We start from the raw sequence: 23,378 nt of genomic DNA, 5'->3' as shown, positions 1-23,378 counted from the left end.
TCTCCAGTGTATTTTTCACATGTGGGCAAGTCACCGCTATCTTGTGAGCTGAGTCTTGGTGGCCCAAGACTGACCTCCTTGTCAGAGAGTTACAAATAGTGGTGTTTAATACTTATATTCTTTTCAATGGGAAGAATATTATTGAGTCTACTTTCTCAAATATCTTAAAAAGATCTAATCTCTGCCTTTTAAGTTTGCCTTCTAAAAAGAAAAAAAAAAGACAAGAAAAAGACAGTTGTTCTTAATTTCCAAGGAACTCTGTTAGTAGTCTTTTTCTAAGTAAACAGCTGTCTATCTATTTACACAGTGGCTTAGGAAGTGAGAAGTTTGGCTATTTCCTAGGTATTTGGTTGATAATGATGTGTGGGAAAAGGTAAAGAAAATATCCTTCATTAATATCTATTTTACCCTTATTTACTGAAAAGGAATAGCTTTCCCAGGTGAGGTCTTTTTGCCTTGCTGATACCTTGGCTGCTCCTGATAGTGCAAGGATGTGGATGCCACAGGAATGTGGGGAACAATGGAATATTTTTGAGTAATGACTTTGGTAAAAACCATTTTCGATGTGGCCTTCATCATCCTACTACATGCAAAAGCCAGGCATGTTCATCAAGTCTTCACTTGGGAGCAGCTGCACAGAGACACATCCAGGCCAATAAGGCTTCTGATTGGCTTGCAGGCTGTCTCCCCAAACCCCCACATGGACAAATGCCATCGTCTACTCTTTCTAGATAGACCTAAGTCCTTCTATTTGTCTGTCAATGAATGTGACTTGTGTAACTTGAGTTTTCTAGCCTCCCATGGTCACTCTTCCATATCATGTCCAAATAAATGCATGCAACCCCTATTTCTAGGCCTGGTGTGGGCCCCTGCCTCTCAGGGTTCTGCAGAGGCCTGAAGTCCCAGGGGCATCCTTCTTACTACCCTTCCTTTGGTCAAACCTGGCTACTTCCATGTTACCCTCGAGGCTAGACAGCACTTTTGGCCCTAACTCTGCCATGCCCTAAACACAGATGTAGGCAAAGTGCAGTCTACCCTCAAGGTTAACATTCTGACCAGGAGTAGCTTTTGAGCTGTCAAAAGGGCTGCTCCAGCTACTCCTGGACCAGGGGATCAGCACTTTACAGAGGTGTATGAACTGCTGCTGTTTGGGCTGTTTAATCAGTAGCGTGAGAGTTTATAGAGTCAGGTATTGATTTTAAAAAGAAAAGACAGGTATTGCTGTCAGAGTGCACCTGCACTGTTGCACCTTCATTTAGCCCTGTCTGTGAATGCCAGACAGGGAATGGAACTCAAGTCCTCTGCTTTCTGCTTCCCTAGCTCTGGCGCCCACTGTAAGTGAATTCTTCTGGGTGAGTTGTGCTTATTTTCAGGGAGCAGAATTTGCTGCTCATTAGGACCGTGAGGCACTTAGAGTCCAAGGTGATTGGAATATTTCCCTCACAGAATTTTTCAATATGTGGCACAGTGGGACAGAAAGGATGACCATTGTTAACCAGCTGAGTTCCTTCTATTCTGTGGAACAAAGGTTAGAGGATTGGACCTAGGGAAGCCTGGACTCCCGTTCCTGCGCTGCCTCTGAACAGCGCATCACCAAATGAGCTTCTATTTCTTCATCTATAAAATAGGGGGACATTGCTAGGGCTGCCAAAACCAAGTACCAGAGGCTGGTGGTACTTGCTTAAAAAACAGAATTGTTTAACCAAGTGTCATGGTTCTGAGGCTACAAGTCCAAGATCCAAGGTGTCAGCAGAGTTCGTTTCCTTGGAGGCCTCTCTCCTTGGTGTGTAGAGGTGTGTCTTCTCCCTGTGTCTTCCCGTGGTCTTCCCTCTCTACTTGTCTGATCCCCAATCTCTTCATATGAGTCAACAGTCCTATTGTTCCCCTTTAAAGTTTCTATCTCCAAATACAGTCACATTCGGAGGCACTAGGGGTTAGGACTCATTAATTGGGAGGGGTACAGTTCAGCCATCGGGGGGGTGAGATGATGAGGGCCTTAGTCAATGGTTTTCTATTAATTCTCTCAGGAGGTAAACACTCTCAGAAGACTCTAGGGGCTGGGGTAACAAATTGTACTGTTTGCTCTGTTTTGAGAGATTTCCCAGGTTGTGGGACTTTACATACTAAAAATAGAGGCAGGGCTGGGGTTGTGGCTCAGTTGGTAGAGCGCTTGCCTAGCATGTGTGAGGCACTGGGTTCGATTCTCAGCACCACATATAAGTAAATAAATAAAGGCCAATCAACAACTAAAATAATAATTAATAATAATAATTAATAATTTAAAAAAAGAAAAGAAAAACAGAGGCAGCCCCAGTCCCTTAGGACAGTCGGTCACCCTGTCAGCTCCCATGAAGGGCACAGGGCAGGCACTTGGTTCTCCAGCCCACCTCAGAGCTGTGCCCCTTCTCTCCACCTCTGCATCAGCATCATAAGATGAATTTCACACAAGTGTTTTGTAGCCAAAGATCATTAGAAAATCACCTGTGTTGATGGCCCTCGTGCCTCTCTCTCGTTGCCACATTCTGATTCAAGGTCATTTGCACACACCAAATTCCAGTCATTTGTCTGAAAACTAATAACGGATGGGAGCAAAAATTTATTTTGTTCTCGTTTAGTTTGTGGTTAAAAATGAAATAAAACTGACTTGGGAAATGTCTGCCAAGCCTTGCAGGTTCTGAGGCAGACCATGGTACTCTGCCATTGTGGTGACAGTGGACTCTTACTCAGCCTTCCAGATGCTCACTGCCTTCTGTTCTCATCTCCTAACTGGAACAGCAGCTCTGTGAGGTAGCTAGCCTCATACACCACAATGGCCACTACCCCATGAGGCAGGTGAAGAAGCTGAGGTGCAAAGACCAGCCACGAGTTCATGTCTCACAGCTAGTCAGGGTCAGGATTGTGCCAGCTGTTGGGCTTGAGCATTCCTGTGTCCTAGTACTGAGCCCAGACACAGGTGTCTGTGCTTATGAGGAACAGAGACTTCAGTGGTTAGTGTAAGGAATGACATCTCTGCTGTCGGAATCTTATCTGGGCACCCTCCCCAGCCTGCCAGGCCACCCTCACCTGTTCCTTTTGTAGAAACCCACCCTAGAGCAATGTTTTCAGGGATCAGGGGTATGAAGATCTTTTAGTAAAGAACACTGAATCACATAATAACAGAGTTATTTCCTTGCTAATGAATTCTCCTTCAGCTTTTCTGATGACATCAAGGGAAGTTTGTGCCAACCTTTAATTTCTCTCCATCCTTCAATGATCTCCCTTTTTAATGATCAGCCTTCAGCAGAAGCCCAGGGGCAGTGGCATTTGGCTATTGTTTTTATTGGAATCATCTTTTTGCAGTTAACTTGGATATGTGGCACATGATATTCATTTTACATTTAGGGTAGTGCTATAAAGTGCCTTTAGAGACATTCAAGGGAAAAAGCAAGTAATTTAAAAGTGTTTAGTAACTACAAGCACAGATGACGGACAGATATTGCAAAAATTGTGAACATCTGGTGAGAAAGATTGATTTTGTGAAGCACTGGAAGGGAGGAGAGGTTGCAGTTTCTGAGAGTCTTGAAACCAGCACATGAAAGGCTTGTTTGAACAGTGGACCTTTCAGGGTCAGTGCCTCAGCCCAGGGAGGCTTAGTCTGGGCCCTTGCGGTATTGCTTGTGGACACCTTGGAAAGGAGTGTGCCTTTTTTTCCCCCTAATTTATTTTTATTTTTTTAAGTTGTATATGGACACAATGTCTTTATTTTATTTATTTTTTTTTTTTATGTGGTGCTGAGAATCGAACCCAGGGCCTTGTACAAGCTAAGTGATTGCTCTACCTCTGAGCCACAACCCCAGCCCCTAGTGTGCCTTTTTAAAAAATGTTTTTTATTATTTTGGAAAAGCCCCCATTAGACAAGGTGGGGAAAAGAAAAAACAAACAAAAAACAACAAAAAACTCTGGTACCAGATGGAAGTTCTCAGTTTCGGGAGAATAATGTAGTCTAGAAAATCAAAATTGGAAATCCATATGCAACAAAATGAAGTTAAGCCCCTATCTTTCACCAAGCACAAAACTGAACTCAAAATGGATCAAGGACTTAGGAATACAACCAGAGACTCTGCATCTAATAGAAGAAAAAATAGGCCCTAATCTTCATCACGTAGGATTAGGCCCCAACTTCCTTAATAAGACTCCTGTGGCGCAAGAATTAAAACCAAGAATCAATAAATGGGATGGAATCAAACTAAAAAGTTTCTTCTCAGCAAAAGAAACAATCTGTGAGGTGAATAGAGAGCCTACGTCTTGGGAGCAAATCTTTACCTCTCACACATCAGATAGAGCACCAATTACTAGGCTATATAAAGAACTAAAAAAGCTAAACACCAAAAAATCAAATAACCCAATCAATAAATGGGCCAAGGACCTGAAGAGACATTTCAGAAGATGATATACAATCAATCAACAAACACATGAAAAAATGTTCATCATCACTAGCAATTAGAAAAATGCAAATCAAAACTATTCTAAGATTTCATCTCACTCCAGTCAGAATGGCAGCTATTATGCATACAAACAACAATAAGTTTTGGCGAGGATGTGGGGGAAAAAAGCACACTCTTTCACTGCTGGTGGGACTGCAAATTGATGCAGCCAAAATGGAAAGCAGTATGGAGATTTCTTGGAAAATTGGGAATGGAACCACCATTTGACCCAGCTATCCCTCTCCTCGGTCTATACTCAAAGGGCTTTAAAACAGCATACTGCAGGGATGCAACCACATCAATGTTTATAGCAGCACAATTCACAATAGCTAAACTATGGAACCAACCTTGATGCCCTTCTATAGATGAATAGTTAAAAAAAATATGGCATATGTACAAAATGGAATGTTACTCAGCAATAAAAGAGAATAAAATCATGGCATTTGCAGGTAAATGGATGGAGTTAGAAAAGATAATGCTAAGTGAAGTTAGCCAATCCCAAAAAACCAAATGCTGAGTGGTTTTTTTTTTTTTTTTTTTTTTTTTTTGATATAAGGAAGCTGATTCATAGTGGGATACGGACAGGGAGCATGGGAGGAATAGTCAAACTCTAGATAGGACAGAGAGGTGGGAGGGGAAGGGAGGGGACATGGGGTAATTAATGATAGTAGAATGTGATGATCATTATTATCCAAAGTACATATGTGAAGACATGAATTGGTGTGAGTATACAATGTATATAACCAGAGATATGAAAAGTTGAGCTGTATATATGTAATAAGAATTGTAATGCATTCGGCTGTTATGTATAAATAAAAAATAAATTAAAAAAGAGTTTGAAAGAAAAGAAAAGAAAATCATTAGAAATGCAAACTGGGATCTCAGTAGGAGGCACCAAGCCAAAGAGTGGGGTTGGTTGCCATGGCTCTTGCTATTGGAACCTGGGGATCTGCCCATGGGATCTAAAGGCAGACCAGACTTAAGACCCTCACCCAGCCTTAGAGCAAGAAAACTTGAAGGGTTTTTTCCACAGACTATGTCTTGGGTGACTTTGCCTGTTGAGCTTGCTGTTGATACTTAACTCTATGGAGCTATGTCCTTGGTAAACAGGGCACTGCCAACTAAGGGAGTGAATTGAGATGCCCTGTGAACCCCTCCCTATGATTCGTACATGAGGCTCTTGCTGTATGAAGGGGATCTGAGATTGGCTCATGTTTCATAGGCCCAAAGACCTACCAGCAATGGGTGTTATGCGTGGATGTGTCTGGTACGTCCAATAATTTTCTTTGACTCTGCACACAGAGGTTAGGCATTGGTTTCCAGTGGCCATCAGGGAACCCTGGTCAAGTTTACTATATCCTCGGGACAAAGGTTTTTAGACTTGCAATTTTTACCTACTTTCCCGGGCAGTAGCCACTGCTCACTGCCTAGCCAGACGACTGCCCAGTCATGATCAGCACCTCCTCGTTGGAACTTTTACTCTCTTCTGTAGCATGTAGATCATCTCCACTTTGAGAGCTATATTTTTAGGGTGTGTCAGGGCATTCTTAAGAATGCTTCTTATTGTGCTTTCAGTCTACTTAAAATAGGAAAGGGAAATAGAAAAGAAAAAGAAACAAAAATCACTGGTTAAGAAACATATATTTGTATTTTCAAAGCCCACTGGCTCTGATCCTGTAGTCAATTGTCGGACATAACAAACTTTCTCTCCACCAGGAAACATCTATATGGATTATTTCATTACAACTCCATGATGCTTGGTCTTGAATCGCTTCCGGATCCCACAGACACCTGGGAAATTATAGAGACCATTGGTAAAGGCACATATGGCAAGGTCTACAAGGTCACTAATAAGAGAGATGGGAGCCTGGCTGCAGTGAAAATTCTGGACCCCATCAGTGTAAGTCACTGTACTAAGCTATAACCACATACTGCATATTGAGAAGCTGGGCCTTCGAAGAATTGTCCTGAACTGTTATCTCTGTGTTGGCCAGTCATTGGCTGCACCCTGCCCCTGGGAGGGAACATGGCCTTGGGGGAGGCTGTTAACTATAGTTGGGGAGAATTTCTAGTGTTTTTTTCTAATGGGGAGAATTTCTTGTGTTTCAGGGCACACTGAGCTTTCAACTGATTTTAGGGATAGTTTTCATGAAAGCTGACAGAAATCTCAAAATGGGTCATGGTTTGTCAGCTCTTCTGAAGGAAGGGACTCTTCTTGGAGTTAAAACTTTACTTGACTTTTGTTTCTTTCTGTTTGACCGTTGGTTTGGTTTGGGCCCTCTGGGCTCTTCAAAAATTACTCTCTTGGAAAGAATGATGTATTTCACTCCTAGTTTCCCTGTAGGTCACAAAGTGACCTGGACTTGTGATATTTGATCATCCTATGTTGACATCTTATTTCAGAGCACTGGAGTTAGAATGCTTCATGCCTTTTTGCACATTGAACTTGGGTGTGACCTATCCTGTGTCAGGTCCCTTCAAGATACTTCTGCTTAACTGCTTTAAAAATTTAGATGTTTTTCAATAAAAAAGATATTTATAATAGTATCATTAAGAAAAAGAGAATGTCATAAAGAAATATTAATGAATTAATAACTGCAAGATTTAAATCAGGATCTGAATCTCTGTTAGGTTTTTTGAAGATAAGATAATGATGACATTAAAAGTATATGTGTTTTATTAATCGATTCAGCATAATGCCGTACGTGGGCCTTTCTCTGCACTTTTGTCTTTATCCAATGTGTGTGTTTTTCTTACTTTGTTTAGGATATGGATGAAGAAATTGAGGCAGAATACAACATTCTGCGGTTTCTTCCGAATCACCCCAATGTTGTAAAGTTTTATGGGATGTTTTACAAGGCGGATCACTGTGTGGGAGGACAGCTGTGGCTGGTCCTGGAGGTAAGAGGCTCCTGTTGGATAACCAACAGAATGTTGATTCGAACAGAATGCCAGGGGCAAGCAGATACTTCAGTGCCTAAATAGTGTTTTAAGGTTCACGTTGGAAGAGCAGGTCTCTCCTGTGTGACACAGATACCTTACCAGATGTGGAATTCTCTCCAGTTCTCACAGGTAGGCTGCATACTGAGAAAATTTGTATTCTTGTTTCTCTCCTCAAAAGTTTAATCATCTTTTCATCTGCTAGAGAGCAAATACAGGAATCGAATTGGAAAAGATTATTTTGTTCCCTAGACGACAAACAATTCTTAAAATATTGTCCAATTAATTGCAACTTATTTTAAAAACTTATAAACCCAAGAGATTCTTGGCTTACCATGAATCTGGCTTGGACTGGCTCATCTGTATTCATTAGTCCTCATCATAGATTGGATTTCCTGCAAACTGATTCTGAGAGTTGCATATAGAAGGCTTACTTGGAGAGTTCTGGAAGAGGGATAGGTTTGGAAGAAATCGTGGAAAGCAGATGTGGCAAGATAGACATTGAACTATGATGTGGTTGTAACTAAGGCCTCAGCAGATCCTCTGAGGAAGTGGAGAGCTGGGCCTTCGAAGAGTTGTACTGAACTGTACCTGCCAGCTTCCTCTTGTTTTTTCCAGGGTGACCACAGGCAGATAATGAGGCTGCCCTGAGACACTGAATTAGTTATACCTTAGCAATACAGTATGCTGACATTTACGACTTTTGCTGGTTGCTTTGGCTCATCCCAGAGCTGATTGATGGGATGCTGAATGGGCTCAGTCTTTTCTGTCCCATGATGGGCCCGCTAAATCAGGTTGCTGGATGTTTGGGTGTACCCAGAACCACTGAGTCTTATACAAACACAAGATTTCTGGACTTCCAACACAGGCAGGAGCCTCAGATTTTCTTCAGTTCAGTCCTTTGGTGTTCAGTTCAGGGACAGAGGCCCAGGGAGCAGAGCAACATGCCTATAGTCACATAACCAGTTAGATGCCAGAACTGGAGGGAAAGCCTCTGTGTTAGTCAGTTTTTTGTTACTATAACAAAAGACCTCAGATACAGATGCTTAAAAGAGGATAGGTTTATTTGGTCCACAGTTGTAGAGGTTTTAGTCTATGGCTGATCGGCCGGTTGCTTTTGGGCATTTGAAGAGGCAGTACTTCATGGTGGGAGCACATGGTGGAGGAGGCTGCTCACCTATGGTTTCTGGGAAGAAAAAAAGAAAGAAGAAGGGCCATGGCCCCCAATATCCCCTTTGAGGGCATGCCTCCAACTAGGTCCCAGCTCCTATGGGTCCCACCAGCTCCAATAACACCAAGGGCTGGTGACCAAGCTGTCAACATGTGGTTCTTTGGGGAAGGCTTCTCAGAACCATAGCACCATGCTCCAGCCTGCTCTGTCATCATGCCCTGTGCTGCATGTGATGTTGGGGGGTATGGAAACACAGAATTGGGGTCTTCAGTTGGGATCGTGACATTTCCTGACCACACACACAGAGCTGTGTGACAGTGACAGGCCACAGAGAGCACCCTTGCTTGCTGCATTGCTCCATTGCAGCTTTTTAAGGTGTGCTTTAGAAAACGCACACAACAAAATCACCATCTGTTCAGTATTGTTCTCCTCATCCTGTGCATTGAGATTAAATTTATGTTGCCTTTGCTCTTTCCTTGCTGAATGTGGTGAAAGGACGGGTGAGAAGCTATTCTACTCGGCAATTTTAGAGGATAGGAAAATGTTATTAATAACTCCCTTAAATCACCTCTACTCTGAAAACAAAAGCAAATAAAAATGTCATTTCTGAAATTCATTCCTAATTTGTTAGTAGAAAGCAAACAAAAGCTCCCTTTCATGATAGACACCATATATTAGAAAGGTATGGAGAGAAAACATACATAATGTTGTGGAAAATTTGCGAGTGTTTTACGTTAAGTGAATATTAAATTCTTAAACGTCTGTAAGTCCTATTGTCTCTCACCTTAATAAAATGTAATAAGGAATTAAACCTTTGAGCAAAACACAATACTCAGAAAGAATATCTAATATGTTCAAAGCCATGAACTATATTTTCTCTTTCTCCTTTTAGAGTAAGGCCTTGACAGGTAGAAGCTATTCATTTTAGCATGAATCAAATGTTCAACTTTAGTGAACAAAATAGCACTGAAAATTGAGAATGCTGTAAATAAGGCTGGAAAGAAAGAAAAGAAAAACTTTGTTTTTAAGCCAGGTTAAAAAAATTAGTTCATAAAAATCTGACCCCCTTTCCTGAAATCTAAGGATAACTTCAGTATCTAGGTACGTAGAGTCAAAGTGGGGGTGTGTGTCTCTTCAGTGTTTGCTTTTACATGTGGCCCTAGGAGGTCCAGTCTAGGTCTGAATATCATTGGAGGTGTTAGAAATCAAACCATTGTCACTCACTGATACTGACCTGGAAAGTCCAGAAGGTTAACAAATCAGAGTTTTAGCAGGACTCTAATGGAGGGAACAGGACTGGTAGGTTCTGATGGGCCACAGACAGGAAGCACCGAAGTATTGAACCCCGACTTAGACAGTAGCTTCTGGCAAGTCTGGAATGAGAGTCACTGGAGATGGGGAGTCAAGATGATGGACAGAACACCTGGATGGAAGAAATGCGACAGAGTAGCATCCTGCATGCGTTTGCTCTATGTGCTCATAAAAGATGGCTAAGAAGCTGAGGTGTGGCAGTGACCCTGCTCACCCTGCATGTGCCTATGGAGCCTGAGATGGGAGGTGGGAGCTTCAGAGCCAACCTACCTCTTGTGGTATGAACATCTCCCTCTGATGCAACTCTAGGGTGTCAAGTGACATGGTTCTCGTTTGTCTGCTTGCAAGCCAGTGGCTACCTGGTACTCATGATCTATCCCCTCACAGGGGGAAAATGTGCTGCTCTGGACTGAGATAGGGATTGTGTCCCACATGACACTCCCTGACATCTTCTAGGGTAGTTTTGACTCTGACGTTTGCTTTATGTTCTCTGTAGAACCTAATAGTCCTGAAGGACCTTGATCTTGACAGCCTAGTGAACAAAATAGCACTGAAAAGAAATTCTTTTTTTTTTTTTTTCCTGCCATCTGACTGAGTCACATCAAATGGGTAGGCACAGAAGCTGCTTGACAGTTGGAGCCTGGGCTGGGACACAAGTCTGGAGATTGTGTGCACGGGCCATTCTTTAATGATGTGAAAGAGAGTTGACGGCTTATTGAGCAAGGAATATTTTATTGCTTGAAATTATGACTGTCCTAACAAATTCACATACTGTGATTGAATCAATATTCAACGTGTTTTGGAAAATAGATGTGGAATGTAAATGATTTTTCTATTTTTCTTGGTTTGGAGTAAAATGCTCATTAAATTCTAAATGCATCCAGCTGCCACATTTCTGAATGCTGAGGGCGTAGGGAGGAACCGCAGGGATGGAGACACACCTCTGTACTTGAATCTGATGGCTGGCAAAGTGGGTGGGAATGAAGGGCTTATGTGCCAACCCTCTGGGCTGGGGCAGGAGGCTTGGTTGCCTTCTTCCAACTCTAAGGGGATTTTTTTTTTTTTTTTGGTGAATTTAAATATAATTCTTGGCATGTCCATTTCACTGAACACCTACTCTGGATAGATAATTATGATTATGTACCTGCATACCTGCATTCTTTTTTTTTTTTTTTTTTAAATATCCAATTGACCGAAGTGTTTTTTCTATAACCCGCAGGCTGCACTTTAAAAACCTTGCTGGTGGGCTTGTCAACTTCACAGGACAGCTTCCTTTAAAGGTGCCCTGAGCAGTTTAATTATACATTTCTGTGGATTCTGGGAAGTCAGATAGCTCTTAAACTCTGACATTTAGTGAACAAAAGGCGCTGCCTGAGTAAGATCCCTTTGTTGTTTTGAAATCCACAGCTGAGTTTTGATCCTGCTGTCAAATAACTGCTCTTAATCCCTTCATGGGTTCTGAGGCTCTGAGGAAAGTTTGTAAGTTGGCTACCACCTAAAATATGGCTCAAAAGGCCCTAAGTGGCAAATTCAGCCACACGTAGGGTAGGGAAGGAGAAAGGAGGAACAGGGGAAGATTATAGGCCTGTATTTAGCTTGGGTCTTTACCTAGCATTGAATTTAAACTTTTCCCTTGGTAAAATTTCAGTAGTGCATTTGTAATTCAAGGAAGTGTGTGCCTCCCTGAGATGGGAGTCAGGCTGGGGAGTGTCCTGTCAAGGGCACTGTCCTGCCTCGCATTCCTGTTACTCCTTTGCTCTGGAGGAGGAAAGGGTGTTGAGATTTCTCTCAGTCTCCCAGCATCTGCAGACTCTTGTCTCTTCTTCACCTTCCACATCCAGTGGATCAGAAGTTTCTGTTCATTCCATCTCACAAGAGCCTCCCAAACCCGCCCTGTCCTTGTCATCCTCCTGACTTGACTTTTTGATCCTTCCTCCCTCGATGGCTTCAGCATCTCCTGATGGATACCCAGGTCTTTCTTCTTCCATCCATGCTCCAATCTACTGCCTGAGTTATCTTTCTAGAAAGATCTGAACATTGAGACCCAAATCTGAACATAGAGACTCGCTGTCTAAAAGCTTACTTTCTTTATCTAATGATATGTCATGCTATTAAAAATAGACCTAGAATAATAAAGCCCATAGACCTTAGAAGGTCAAATCTTTCATTCATTCCTGCCCCCCACCTTCTTTCCCTATCTCTCTACTCCAGGATCCTTGCATCCTTTGTCCCAAGAATAGCAGTGCTTAGAATTCATAAGCACATGCATGCACACGCACACACTGCCATCTCACTTTCCTGTTTCCTTTATTTGTTCAGGATGTTTCCAGACTTCTTTTCCTAGGGTACTCTTCTCTTTCTTACCCTCCTGCTCCAAATTCATTTGTCCTTCAGACTTACAAATGTTATGGCCTTCAGAAGAATTTCCCAGGCCAACCCCTTGTGGTCACCCCTTATCAGAGTTCAGTCTTCCCTCTTTGGTGCCAATACACTCCTAGGCACACCCGTCCTTCCTCAGCCCATACCCAGTTTCTCAGGTGTCCATTTCTAGGTGTTGAACCCTTTGAGGCTAGGGATTGTGCTGTATTTGTGATTGAGTAATAGTTTATAAACTGGCCAGTCATAAACTATTGGGAACAAAGAGGAGCACATTGAATGTTATTTGTCCTTTCAGAGTCATGGAAGGCAGCTAGAATTGAAAGAATACAGAGTTCCTCAGAAGGTGGCGTTACACTGTTTTTTTGCCATTAAAATAAAATGCTTGAGATAACTAACTTATAAAGAAAAAAGGGTTATTTGGGCTCACAGTTTTAGACGTTCCCGTCCATGATTAGCTAGACCCATTGCCTTTAGGCTTTTGGTGGGGATGTAGGTTAGCAAAGTGAGGAGCAGGTGACAAAGCACACACCTCAAGTCATGGCTAAGGAAGCAAATGAGAAAGAGGAATGGAAAGGATCCTACAATTGGCACCCCCCACTTTCTCTCTCTCTCTCTCTCTCTCTCTCTCTCTGTGTGTGTGTGTATCTTTATCTTCACTGACCTTAGGGCCCTTCCTCCTAAAGGTCCCCAGCACCTCCCAATAGCACCACCTGGGACCAAGCCTTTAACATATGGGCCTTTTGGGAGACATGCAACTTCTGAACTATTAGAGCAAATATATGATGCTGGCACTCAGCATTAGGGACATTAGAGGTGTCCTGTTAGTCTGACATTGGTAGAGAGTAGATTCTAAGGTCACTTCCTATAATCCCAAACTGGACCATCATAGTCTTTAATGCATTTCATTGCTTTTAGGATCCCTCCTAAGTAATTCCCAAGAGATAATAATTTTATGTTTGTTTTAAAGATTCTCTAATTCTATATTAGATTTGTAGTCACAATATGTCACTTAATGAGCAATTTATGATGGCTTGTGCCAAACCCAAACCTGCACATTGACTTCTGGGGTTAGCAAAAATTATCCTTGAAAAACTCTTAAATTGCTGAGAAAGTACAATATACCTGCTTTCTGTACTCATACTTCACTGATATAAAACAAAGTCACAAAGTGAAATCTTACAGTGTTTTAAATTATAGGGACAGAGAGATGCTTAAAGTTGCTGGAAAAGCTAAAGTTGAATACGAGAAGGCCAAGTGCACCTATGACATAACTCTGCCCCCATAAACCTGACACGCATTGATTGGCACATCTAGAAAGAGCTACTGATCAGGCTTCTGATGTCTGCAGTGCATCACTGAAAATCACTGAAATTTATTTCCTGTTGGTTATCAAGGGCATCTATCTTGCCTTTTCCAGTCCTTTCTTATCCTCAAAATGCACATTTGAACAAAAAAAGAAAAAAGAATAATAGGCACATCAGATGAAAAATATTCCATAAGCCACTATGATTTCTTAATAAGCTTTGCCCGCAAAAATTCTAAATAATAATTTGTGCTTTCAGGTTTTACTTGACAATTAAAAAGTCAGCTTTTTTGGGTGAGCACTTTGGCTCATAAATCCTTACCTTGAATAAAGAACACAAGTGCTCACAGAGCTAGATTTGACTGGCTATTAAAAATTTGAAGTCTAATTACTCCAGGATGGAGTTTGTGATCAGCAATTTTACTATGTTGAGTGAGAAACCAGTGGGATTCCTTTCTAATTGACATTTCTTTCTTTCTTTCTTTTTTTTTTTTCTCTCTACTCCTCCTTTCTGCCTGGCACCTCTCTTCACAGCTGTGTAATGGGGGCTCTGTCACTGAGCTGGTCAAAGGCCTTCTCAGGTGCGGCCAGCGACTGGATGAAGCCATGATCTCCTACATCTTATATGGGGCTCTTTTGGTAAGAATGTTCTTTGAGCTGGGGATGGCAGCTGATGGGACAAGTGGTCCATCACAGGGGAGGGGGGGGCGGCGGTCTCATTGTATCTTAATGACAGGGAAAGTGCCATTTAATATGCAAGGGATATTGACAAAAAGAAAGTGAAGTCAAATGTGGACTTTGATTAGACTTTGTAATAGTGGGGTAATTGCTTTAAAATAAGCGTGTAAATCTCCCCTTCCTCTCTCCTGGTGGCCATACAGGGCCTTCAGCATTTGCACAACAACCAGATCATCCACCGGGATGTGAAGGGGAACAACATTCTTCTGACGGCAGAAGGAGGAGTCAAGCTCGTTGACTTTGGTAATGACCGTGTGTCATTTGTTTTCTTGATGTGTGCAGTTTAGCCAAAGGGGACAATTTACTGCAATCTCAGAAGATTGACGCCTCTCTGCTGCACCACAGGCTGAAGGGCTTCTCCGGTCAAAGGCAGGCTGGGGAGTGGGGGCCTTACCAGATGGATCACCCTGGGAGGTGCTGTTTGTTAATCGATTTTCAGCTTTAGTAGCAATTTTATTAAAGATAGAAAATAAAAGTGTTGCAAAAAAATAAAAAGGAAAAGAACTTGCTGGGATAGTTTTTGGTTTTCTGCTAAGAATTTCACATCTCAGGGCAATTGTTTATAACTTGCATTTTTGTCATCTCTTCTTTTGCATATGAAAAGAGAAAGCAGTTTGGTTTTTCAAAGGACTTTCACTAGCCTTAGGCATACTTATTCCCTGTGAGCAGAAGGTAGGATAGTCCTTTGGGCCTCAGAGCTAACATCTCTTTAAATTGTGATTATTGCTGCCACACATGAGGATGGTAGGACTGAAAACATTAAGGGGAAATGGAAGGATGGGAGGAAATACAGACAATGTCACCTGAGGCCAGAGAACTGAAATATCTCTTCACAACATTCAGATGCTGATATTGGCAAACCAACAAACCATTTGGTTTTCCATTTTAGGTTTATGGGCTGGTTTATTCATATAAATGTGTTCAATACTAGTTAGTTCCTTAGGGTCATTGCTACAAATGATGAAAAAAACATTTAGATAACATTTCAAAATGTTATCAATATCATAATAAAAACAAGACTAACAATTTTGAGTATTCATCATTTTATTGGTAAGAAAGAATTTGGCATAAAAATATGTCAGTGAATCATTTGCTTTTCAGAAGAAATTACTTAAAAGCAAATGAAGTTCTTCCAGGTATATTCATCTGTTTACAAAACAAATAAGCAAAGGAAAACAGCAGGGGAATACTTTGTTCTTTTGCTTCTCTCTGAATAGGAGGAATCGAGCTTCAACATTGTGCTGTGTGTGTAGCAGAGATGTGTTTTCCACGTGGTCCAGAGGGCAGTGCATATATTGGGAGGGAAGTAGCCTGCAAGGATACAGTTAAGGATGAATACTGATTTATCCACTCACAGAACTTTGCGATTTGCCCAAGGGTAACTCTTCTCAGTTTCTCCAGTAGAAGGTTTTTAATGTCCAATTGTGGCAAAACAAATTTCTAGAAATTGAAACCAGAAAGCCATAGTGGTTACTACCAAAATTGTTGTGACAGTCTTAAAGTCGGAAATTATCTGTTGCAAATAGAGTTTAAAGAGCCTTCTTGCTGGGAGCACTGGTGCATGCCTGGAGGCCCAGTTTCTTAGAGGCTGAGGCCAGAGGAAAAGGTGAGCCCAGGAGTTCCAAGACCAACCTGGGCAATAAAGCAAGACCCCATCTTTCAGATATAGCAAGCAGCTATAAAAACAAACACCCACGGGTCCTTGGAAAATCTAGGCCTCATGTCCTCAGGGCTGTATCCTTCACTAATGAATATAGTCCACGTTCTGTCAGTGGCATCTCTTGTCGTTCTGTTTAGGGCTGTGTTAGACGTCTGCTGGTATAAAATAATACCTGACCATTGTGAACACACTGCACAATGGTCCTCTTATTTGGTCTTAAGAAGAACATTCTACGTCAGGTTTATCTGTTTGTTGTCATTATCCTGTTTAAGGTTGAGACAACTGAGACTCAAGCTGAGGCAGTCACACCTCAGTAAAAGGCATAATTGGGATAGAAAACGGGTCTCCCAACTCCTAACTCAGTGTACCTTTAATTTCTACCTTATTCACCATGGTGTAGAGAAGAGAGTTAGAGGACATTGGAATTATATTAAAATTCAGGTCCTCAGCATTGAGCTTCAGATAATAACGTTACTGTCAATTTCTCTTTCCATTTGAAAAACATAACTTTCTTGCCAAGTTTCCAGGCTTTTAGGCAAGATAAAGCTCTGAAATCTTATTATGTCTACACTGATGCTCTATTATAGATAATATATGCCAATCTTCTTCTTCCATAAAATGAAGCACCTTATTAAGAAAGAAATCACCTGAACTGGGAAATATAATAGGAAGATATTTTGGGTTGATCCTAGATATTGATATTTTTCTTTTGATTCCAAATTTGCAATGATATGGTAGGAATATTCATTAGAAAAATGTCAGATGATTCTACCTAATGATAGTATGATAAATGCTCTAACCCAGGGCTTAGCAAACTATAGTTCATGGTCAAATATGACCTACCTCCTATTTTTTTGTATGGCCCATGAGCTAAGAATGACTTTTTATATTTTTAACTAATTGGAAAAAACCAAAAGAATATATTGAGATATAAAAATTTCTGAAATTCAGATTTCAGCATCCATAAATAAAATTTTATTGGAGTGAAGCCAAACTCACCCAGCTACGTGTTTTGTGTGGCTCTTTAGCCTTCTAACAGCAGAACTGAATAGTAGTGATAGACGTCAGACGGCCATCAAGCCTAAAATATTTACTATCTGGTCCTTCAAGAAACAGTTGTCAATGCCTGATCTGGAATCATCATCTACTCACTGCCAAATTCTGATACCTGTTTCTTTTAGGTGTCTCAGCTCAACTTACCAGCACACGATTAAGGAGAAACACATCAGTTGGCACCCCGTTCTGGATGGCCCCTGAGGTAAGCAAGGTGTAACTAGTTCTTTATGTTGTTGAGTGCCTGGATACTGTGGGTTTTTATGGGTGAGTTATATGTTCTCCAAATTTTTCAGGAAGAAGGAATTCCTGTATCTTCATAAAGAGTTGTAGTAAGTTCTAATATTTCTGGTAAGAGTTCTATTTTTGGTGAGTGATGCTGATAAGGCTTGATCTCAGAAGCAAGATTAAGTCACAACTAACTCATAAGGGACCTTCATGCAGTTAGAAGAAGGTGCCCCCTCCAGGAGCTGCAGACCTCTCCAGGGTCGTGGCTGGGCAAGTCCATCCAATCTTTGTCTAAGAAAAGGTCACCTTCTCTGGATGGGTGCAGCTCATACAAGTGACCCATGGCTTGACAACAAGCCTCATTTCAGTGTCAACTAGTCTACGGAGCTCTAAGTAGTGGCCCTGGTTGTTTTCTGTTGCCAAGTATGTAGCAAATTCTCCTGTACTTTGTTAGTTCTCTGCACTAAAACATGGGATTTGGTCCTATCTCAGTTCTGGCCTCATCACAAAACTCTCTGGGAAATGACACAGGTGGAAGTTTGGGGAACCTTTGAGCTAGATAAGACACACCTTGAAATGCTGGTGTATTCTGCTTCTCAGGTCAGTGTTTGATTCTAAAGTCCTCAAGCTTCCTCTGTGGAAGTAAGCAAAGGCTCTCTAAATACGAGGGTGCAGGCAGCCACCTCCCTAGATGTTTTTCCATCTCCTCTGTGCATTTGGATTGCCTTCTGTGTCACTGTCAAGGTGGTCTCCTCACTCAGGGATTGCTTCAAACTGATCTCTGCTCAGATTCCTTCAGTGGTTCCCACTTGTCAGTGGCCTGTTTCAGGAGTGAGTAATGGGTCCAACCACCTGAAAAAGAAAACCCTGACATATTGCAGTGTTTATTACAATCTTCCGTGTTTCTCAGATAGGCTCGCTTCTTGTCACAAACCTACAGAACTATAAAACCCAAAGAAAAAAAGTATATTATGAAAAAACTACAAAGCCAGTGATATGACATTAATGAGACAAATGACACTGTTTATAAATCTCTATTGTCTTTAACCATGTGATCGCCTTTCAGAGAAGGACCACATGGGCTGAGTTTGGCAAACCTACTGTCGCCCACATGTGGTGACCCGCTGTGTTTAGCCAGTGTGATCTCTTTGTTCAAACTGCACCTCCTCTGACCCCCAACTGTTGCCAGATTAATAATAAAAAATACAGGCACCAGAATTAAATGGCAAAGGATCTGGAGTGTGCTTCAATTCCTCCTCCCATTTTCATTGTCAGTTGAGGAAGCAACATAATGACTACTAAAATAGAAGTGGAGTTTTCATAGGGACCTTGTGGGTTCCACTTGGAGACACACAGTAGGATGAAGTCCAAGGCTGAGGCAGGAGGATCACAAATTCAAAACTAGCCTCAGCAACTTAGCGAGGCACTTAGCAACTCAGCAAGACCCTGTTTCTAAAGAAAAAAAAAATATATATATATTTTTATATATATATATATATATATATATATATATATATATATATATATATATATGGGCTGGGAATGTGGCTCAGTGGTTAAGTGTCCCTGGGTTCAATCTCTGGTACCAAAAGAATAATAAGAACAATAAAACTTATTGGGATAGTAAACAAAGTCCTTCCTTCATATTCCAGCTCTTCTCTCTCTGTCCAGCTTCATGCTGAATTCTTTTTCCCCAACTTAGTTGTTCTTAATACCCCAGCAGCAGTGAACAACAGATAATCCTCCAAATCTCTACTGATATGTCATTCCATGGAGCCCTGGTGTACTGTTACATCATCACCCAGAATGACCCTCAGAGCTCTGGAAAATTCCTCCTTAATCTCCAAGTCTCAACTCAAGTGCCAATTTTCCTAGGAAACCTCCCCTAATCCCTGGAGAGGAGGCAACACTGAAGCCTTCCACCCTCCATTAGTACACTGTTACCATGGCCCGTAGCAGCAGGTGGGTGGGATGTCCATCTGGACTTTAAGCTCTGGCAGAGATTTGGGATGCCCAGTTCTCCACACAGAGTAGGTGCTCATGTGAGGAGGGTTCCTCAGCTAGAGCATTAGTAAATTTCTCTGTAGATTTTGGTTGGTTTGTTCTGAAAGGAAAGCTTAGCCGAGGTCACTCAGCTCATATTCAGATGGCATAACATGACAGAAGGTATTCCTGTTCTTATGCATAGCAGACTGGTTCTCAGGAACACAAAATGTAATCAAGAAAGGCCTGAGTCTAGCTTCACACATTTATGAGGAGGTATTTGTGACTTTCTAGCTTCAGCTGGGTTGAACAACATATGGAGTGCTTCTATGAGGGGAAGTTTGGTGGTCCTCTGTGAGCTCCTGTTGCCCAGACTGCATGGAAGCGGTTCCCTTCTTGGCAGGGGAGAGCCAGCCACAAGCTGCCTGCTGCAGTGAAGAGGAGGCAGTTCATGGTGTGGGGACCTTGTAGCACATTTCAGAAGCAGGTGTCTGATCTCTTCAAGCAGGGTTCTGACAGGATACATGCTCCTGTCCACTATGTTCCAGGACCCAGGCTAATATCATTTTTATTTTCCAAATGAAGAATCGCTCTTTCCAACAAAGTCTCTTTTTGCTCCACAATCCTCTGTTAGTCAGCATTCTGTACTGTGATACAATACCTGAGAAAAACAGCTTAAAGGAGGAAAGATTTACTTTGGCTCACAGTTTCAGAGGTTTTAGTTCATGGTGTGCTGCCTCTGACGTTTTTGGGCTATGGTGAGGCAGGACAACATGGTGGCAGGGTGTGGGGGGAGCAAAGCTGCTCACCTCATGGCAGCCAGAAAGCTGAAAGAGGGAGGGAGAGAGAGGGAGAGAGAAGGACAAGATAAAACCCTTCAAGGACATGCCCTCAGTGACCTACTTCCTCCAACTAGGTCCTACCTCCCAGTCTCTAGGACCTTCCAGTAGTCCACTCAGCTGTCAATGGATTTATCCACTGATGATGTCAGAGCCGCCATGATCCAATCACTTCCCAGAAGTCCCACCTCTGAACACTGCTGTATTGGGCAGCAAGCCTTTAAACATGAGGCTTTGGCAGACATTCCAGAACCAAAACATCCATCATAGGAATGTCCACAGGAGAACCTTCCATTGGTCAGTGCAATTCAACAAATATTCCTCTGTGATTCATGCTTGGGATCAAATGCAATCCTAGAAAGTATAATCTATAATGGTTCAAATTAACTTTGTTTTCCTATGAACCTGCATAGTACATTGATCATAATACACATTCCCTTCTGTTTGTGTGAATAAGTGGATTTACATTAAATGTAACAACAATGCATTAAATACCAATGCCAGTGGAATAAGCCCATAGCAGACAACCTGAGATTTTATTTTTAAGATGGAACAGAAAGATCCTTGATCCTGTTTTATTTTTGAGAAATTGAGCCACGTTTTTCTTTTTCCATTTTTATCCCCATTTTTATTTCACAAGCTTGAGTAGCCACAACAGTTGATTCAAATAGGCTGTACTACAACCCAGGTAGCTAATGAAATGTGACCACACCACAATCAAATGTTGACGAGCAGTCAAGATGCACAGTTCACTGGGGCAGCTCGAAGCTGCTGCACTAATCAACGGTCACGTCCACCTTCCCCACTCGTTTCCTCTCCCTGCCTGATTTGGACACTACTAAAGTTGAAAAATACTGGTAGAACAGTATCACCATAGCAAGGTAGGAGAAGAATAACTATGGGAGACCAACCTTGCACATGACTGAGTCACATTCCCCGACTGGGTGCTGAGGCGCTCAGTTGCCGAAATGTGGCAGAGCTTTCCCCACCCTTCTTGGGTTCGAGGGTCAGTGTCTCGTCCATGGGTGAAGCTATGCTCACCTGTTCCTTTGTAATATAACCCCTTGCCCTGTTTAGGATAGAATCTTCCATGGAAGTGCCTTGTGTGTGTTCCCTTCTCTTACTGTGCCCTTGGGTGTGGCCTACCCAGGTGTCAGTCAACCTGCTGACAGTGGACATCATGAAGATAGACTCAGCCCCTTGAAACCTGACCCTTGCCTCATTTGAATAGCTTCTCCTCAATAAAAGGGGTCAGCACGTGCTCTGGCTCTCTCTCTTTCTGCGGACTCTTAAGGTTAGAGGAGCCGTCACAGCGACCCCCAAAGAAAAAGGTATTTATGTTTCTTGTGTTGTTATTTCGTGCAGCCCAATTAGCCCAGTTTAACTGGAGTTACCCCTGAGCCTTTTAGTCTCAGAAACCTGGCAAATAACTACGGGGTACCCTTAGCATCTAGTATTTTGAAATGATATTATTGGGGAAATCAATTGTGTGGTAATCTAAAAGTCAAGATCAGTACAATGTTTTATAAATGAAATATCTCAGCAACATACTGTGACAACAGGGAAGAATGTCTTAAAAAGAAAAGAAAGAAGTTCAACATAGAAACTATGGCTTTAGCTGGGTGTGGTGGCACACACCTGTAATCTCAGGGGCTCAGAAGATGGAGACAGGAGGATTGAAAGTTTGAGGCCGGCCTGGGTGACTTAGTGAGACCCTGTTTCAAAATTTAAAAAAATTAAAAGGGATGTAGCTCAGTGATAAAGGGCACTTGGGTTCCATCCCTAGGACCAAAACAAAACAAAACTATGTGTTGAGATTACTATGAGAAAATATTTAAATAATGGAAAATTATGTTTCATATAATAGGAGCAGAGGGAGGTGGATCCAGATGCTGTTGATAAAGCAGCACAATAAAGTCTTCAAAAACTCAATTCTTGACCAGGTGTGGTGGTGCACACCTACAATCCCAGCAGCTTGGGAGGCTGAGACAGAATTGCGAGTTCAAAGTCAGTCTCAGCAATGGTGTGGCCCTAAGCAACTCTGTGAGACCCTGTCTTTAAATAAAAATACAAAAATAAAATAGGGCTGGGAATGTGGTTCAGTGACTGAGTGCCCCTAAGTTCAATCCCTGGTATCCCCCTCAAAAAACCCTTCAAATTCTTAAATCAGAATCCAGATTCTTTTTTAAAAAAATATTTATTTTTCATTTATAGTTGGATACAATATCTTTAATCAATTTATTTATTTTTATGTGGTGTGAGGATGGAACCCAGGGCCTTGCCCATGCTAGGCGAGCGCTCTACCATTGACCACAACCCCAGCCCCCAGAACCCAGATTCTTCGGCCTCTCTGGCTGTGACTGCTGGGAGCTGTGTGTTCATTGTTCAGGGACCTCCTTAGGGACTACTGTGACCATGCTACCTGTGAATATCTGAGTGGCAGCAGTGGCTCTAGCATTCTAACAGCCACAGGAGGAAACGTTCAGGGTGTGATCACACAGAAGAAATCCGCCCACTGTTCCCACGGGACTGCTCTTGCAGCCAGTCACCATGTTAAATTGGGGTCTCCTCTTGTCCTGATCTGAAGCCTTGTCCACCCCTATAATTTCCTTTGGATGCTCTAACCCAGTAGTAGAAACCTGGTGGCTTTAAACACAGAGATTCATCATCTCACAGTTCTGCAGGCTGGACATCAGGAGCAGGATGTTGGCAGGTCCTGCTTCCTCTGCAGGTCCCAGGGTCTTTCCTTGTCTCTTGCTGGCTGCTGGAGGTTTGCCGGCAGTCCTGGTGCTTGTTGGTGTGCAGCTGCCCAACTCCAGCCTCTGCCTGCGTGGTGTCTTGGTGTTCCACCTGTGTGTCTTCATCCTCACATGATCATCTTCTTAGAAGGAGTCCAGTCACGTTGGGTGAGGCATCCTCATAAGACCCCATTTTAACTAGTTTCAACAGCAACAACCCTATTTCCAGATGGGTTGACATGCTGAGGTCCTGGGAAATAGGACTTCAACTTAATTCAACACAGAGTGACCCCCCAATACCTTCCTTTGTAGTAAATCATTCAAGTTTCCAAGGTAATCAGTCAGCAACTTGGTACCTGCAAGGCTGCTGGTTACTGGTCCTCGCACAGAGAGTTCAGTTTTGCCTGTGCACATGCACTTACGTACGTACGTGTACATACATACACTCTCACAGCTCACTCACTCTCTGCCTTAGGTGTTTGAGGCAAACACAGTTCTTTCTGGATGTGCCAGTCATATCAAATAGCTTTCCCATGTAGGCTTCTCCACCTTCAGAGTTTTGTTCAGTCTAC

The 23,378-nt window shown here is 42.2% G+C and overlaps 1 protein-coding gene across 1 annotated transcript in view; it reads left to right on the top strand.

Moving 5' to 3' along the window:
- The first annotated feature begins 5,704 nt into the window (after nucleotides 1-5,704).
- Nucleotides 5,705-23,378, top strand: part of Myo3b (myosin IIIB) — a 408,160-nt gene continuing 390,486 nt past the window's right edge. The window contains exons 1-6 of the mRNA XM_077110313.1: nucleotides 5,705-5,730; nucleotides 6,180-6,363; nucleotides 7,230-7,364; nucleotides 14,102-14,206; nucleotides 14,449-14,548; nucleotides 17,147-17,223. Of these exons, the coding sequence (XP_076966428.1) occupies nucleotides 5,705-5,730; nucleotides 6,180-6,363; nucleotides 7,230-7,364; nucleotides 14,102-14,206; nucleotides 14,449-14,548; nucleotides 17,147-17,223 (627 nt within the window). The remainder of the gene's footprint in view (nucleotides 5,731-6,179; nucleotides 6,364-7,229; nucleotides 7,365-14,101; nucleotides 14,207-14,448; nucleotides 14,549-17,146; nucleotides 17,224-23,378) is intronic.

The sequence above is a fragment of the Callospermophilus lateralis genome, chromosome 9, assembly GCF_048772815.1.
Source record: "Callospermophilus lateralis isolate mCalLat2 chromosome 9, mCalLat2.hap1, whole genome shotgun sequence".
Classification (NCBI taxonomy): domain Eukaryota; kingdom Metazoa; phylum Chordata; class Mammalia; order Rodentia; family Sciuridae; genus Callospermophilus; species Callospermophilus lateralis.
This window is presented reverse-complemented; position numbering and strand designations above follow the sequence as displayed.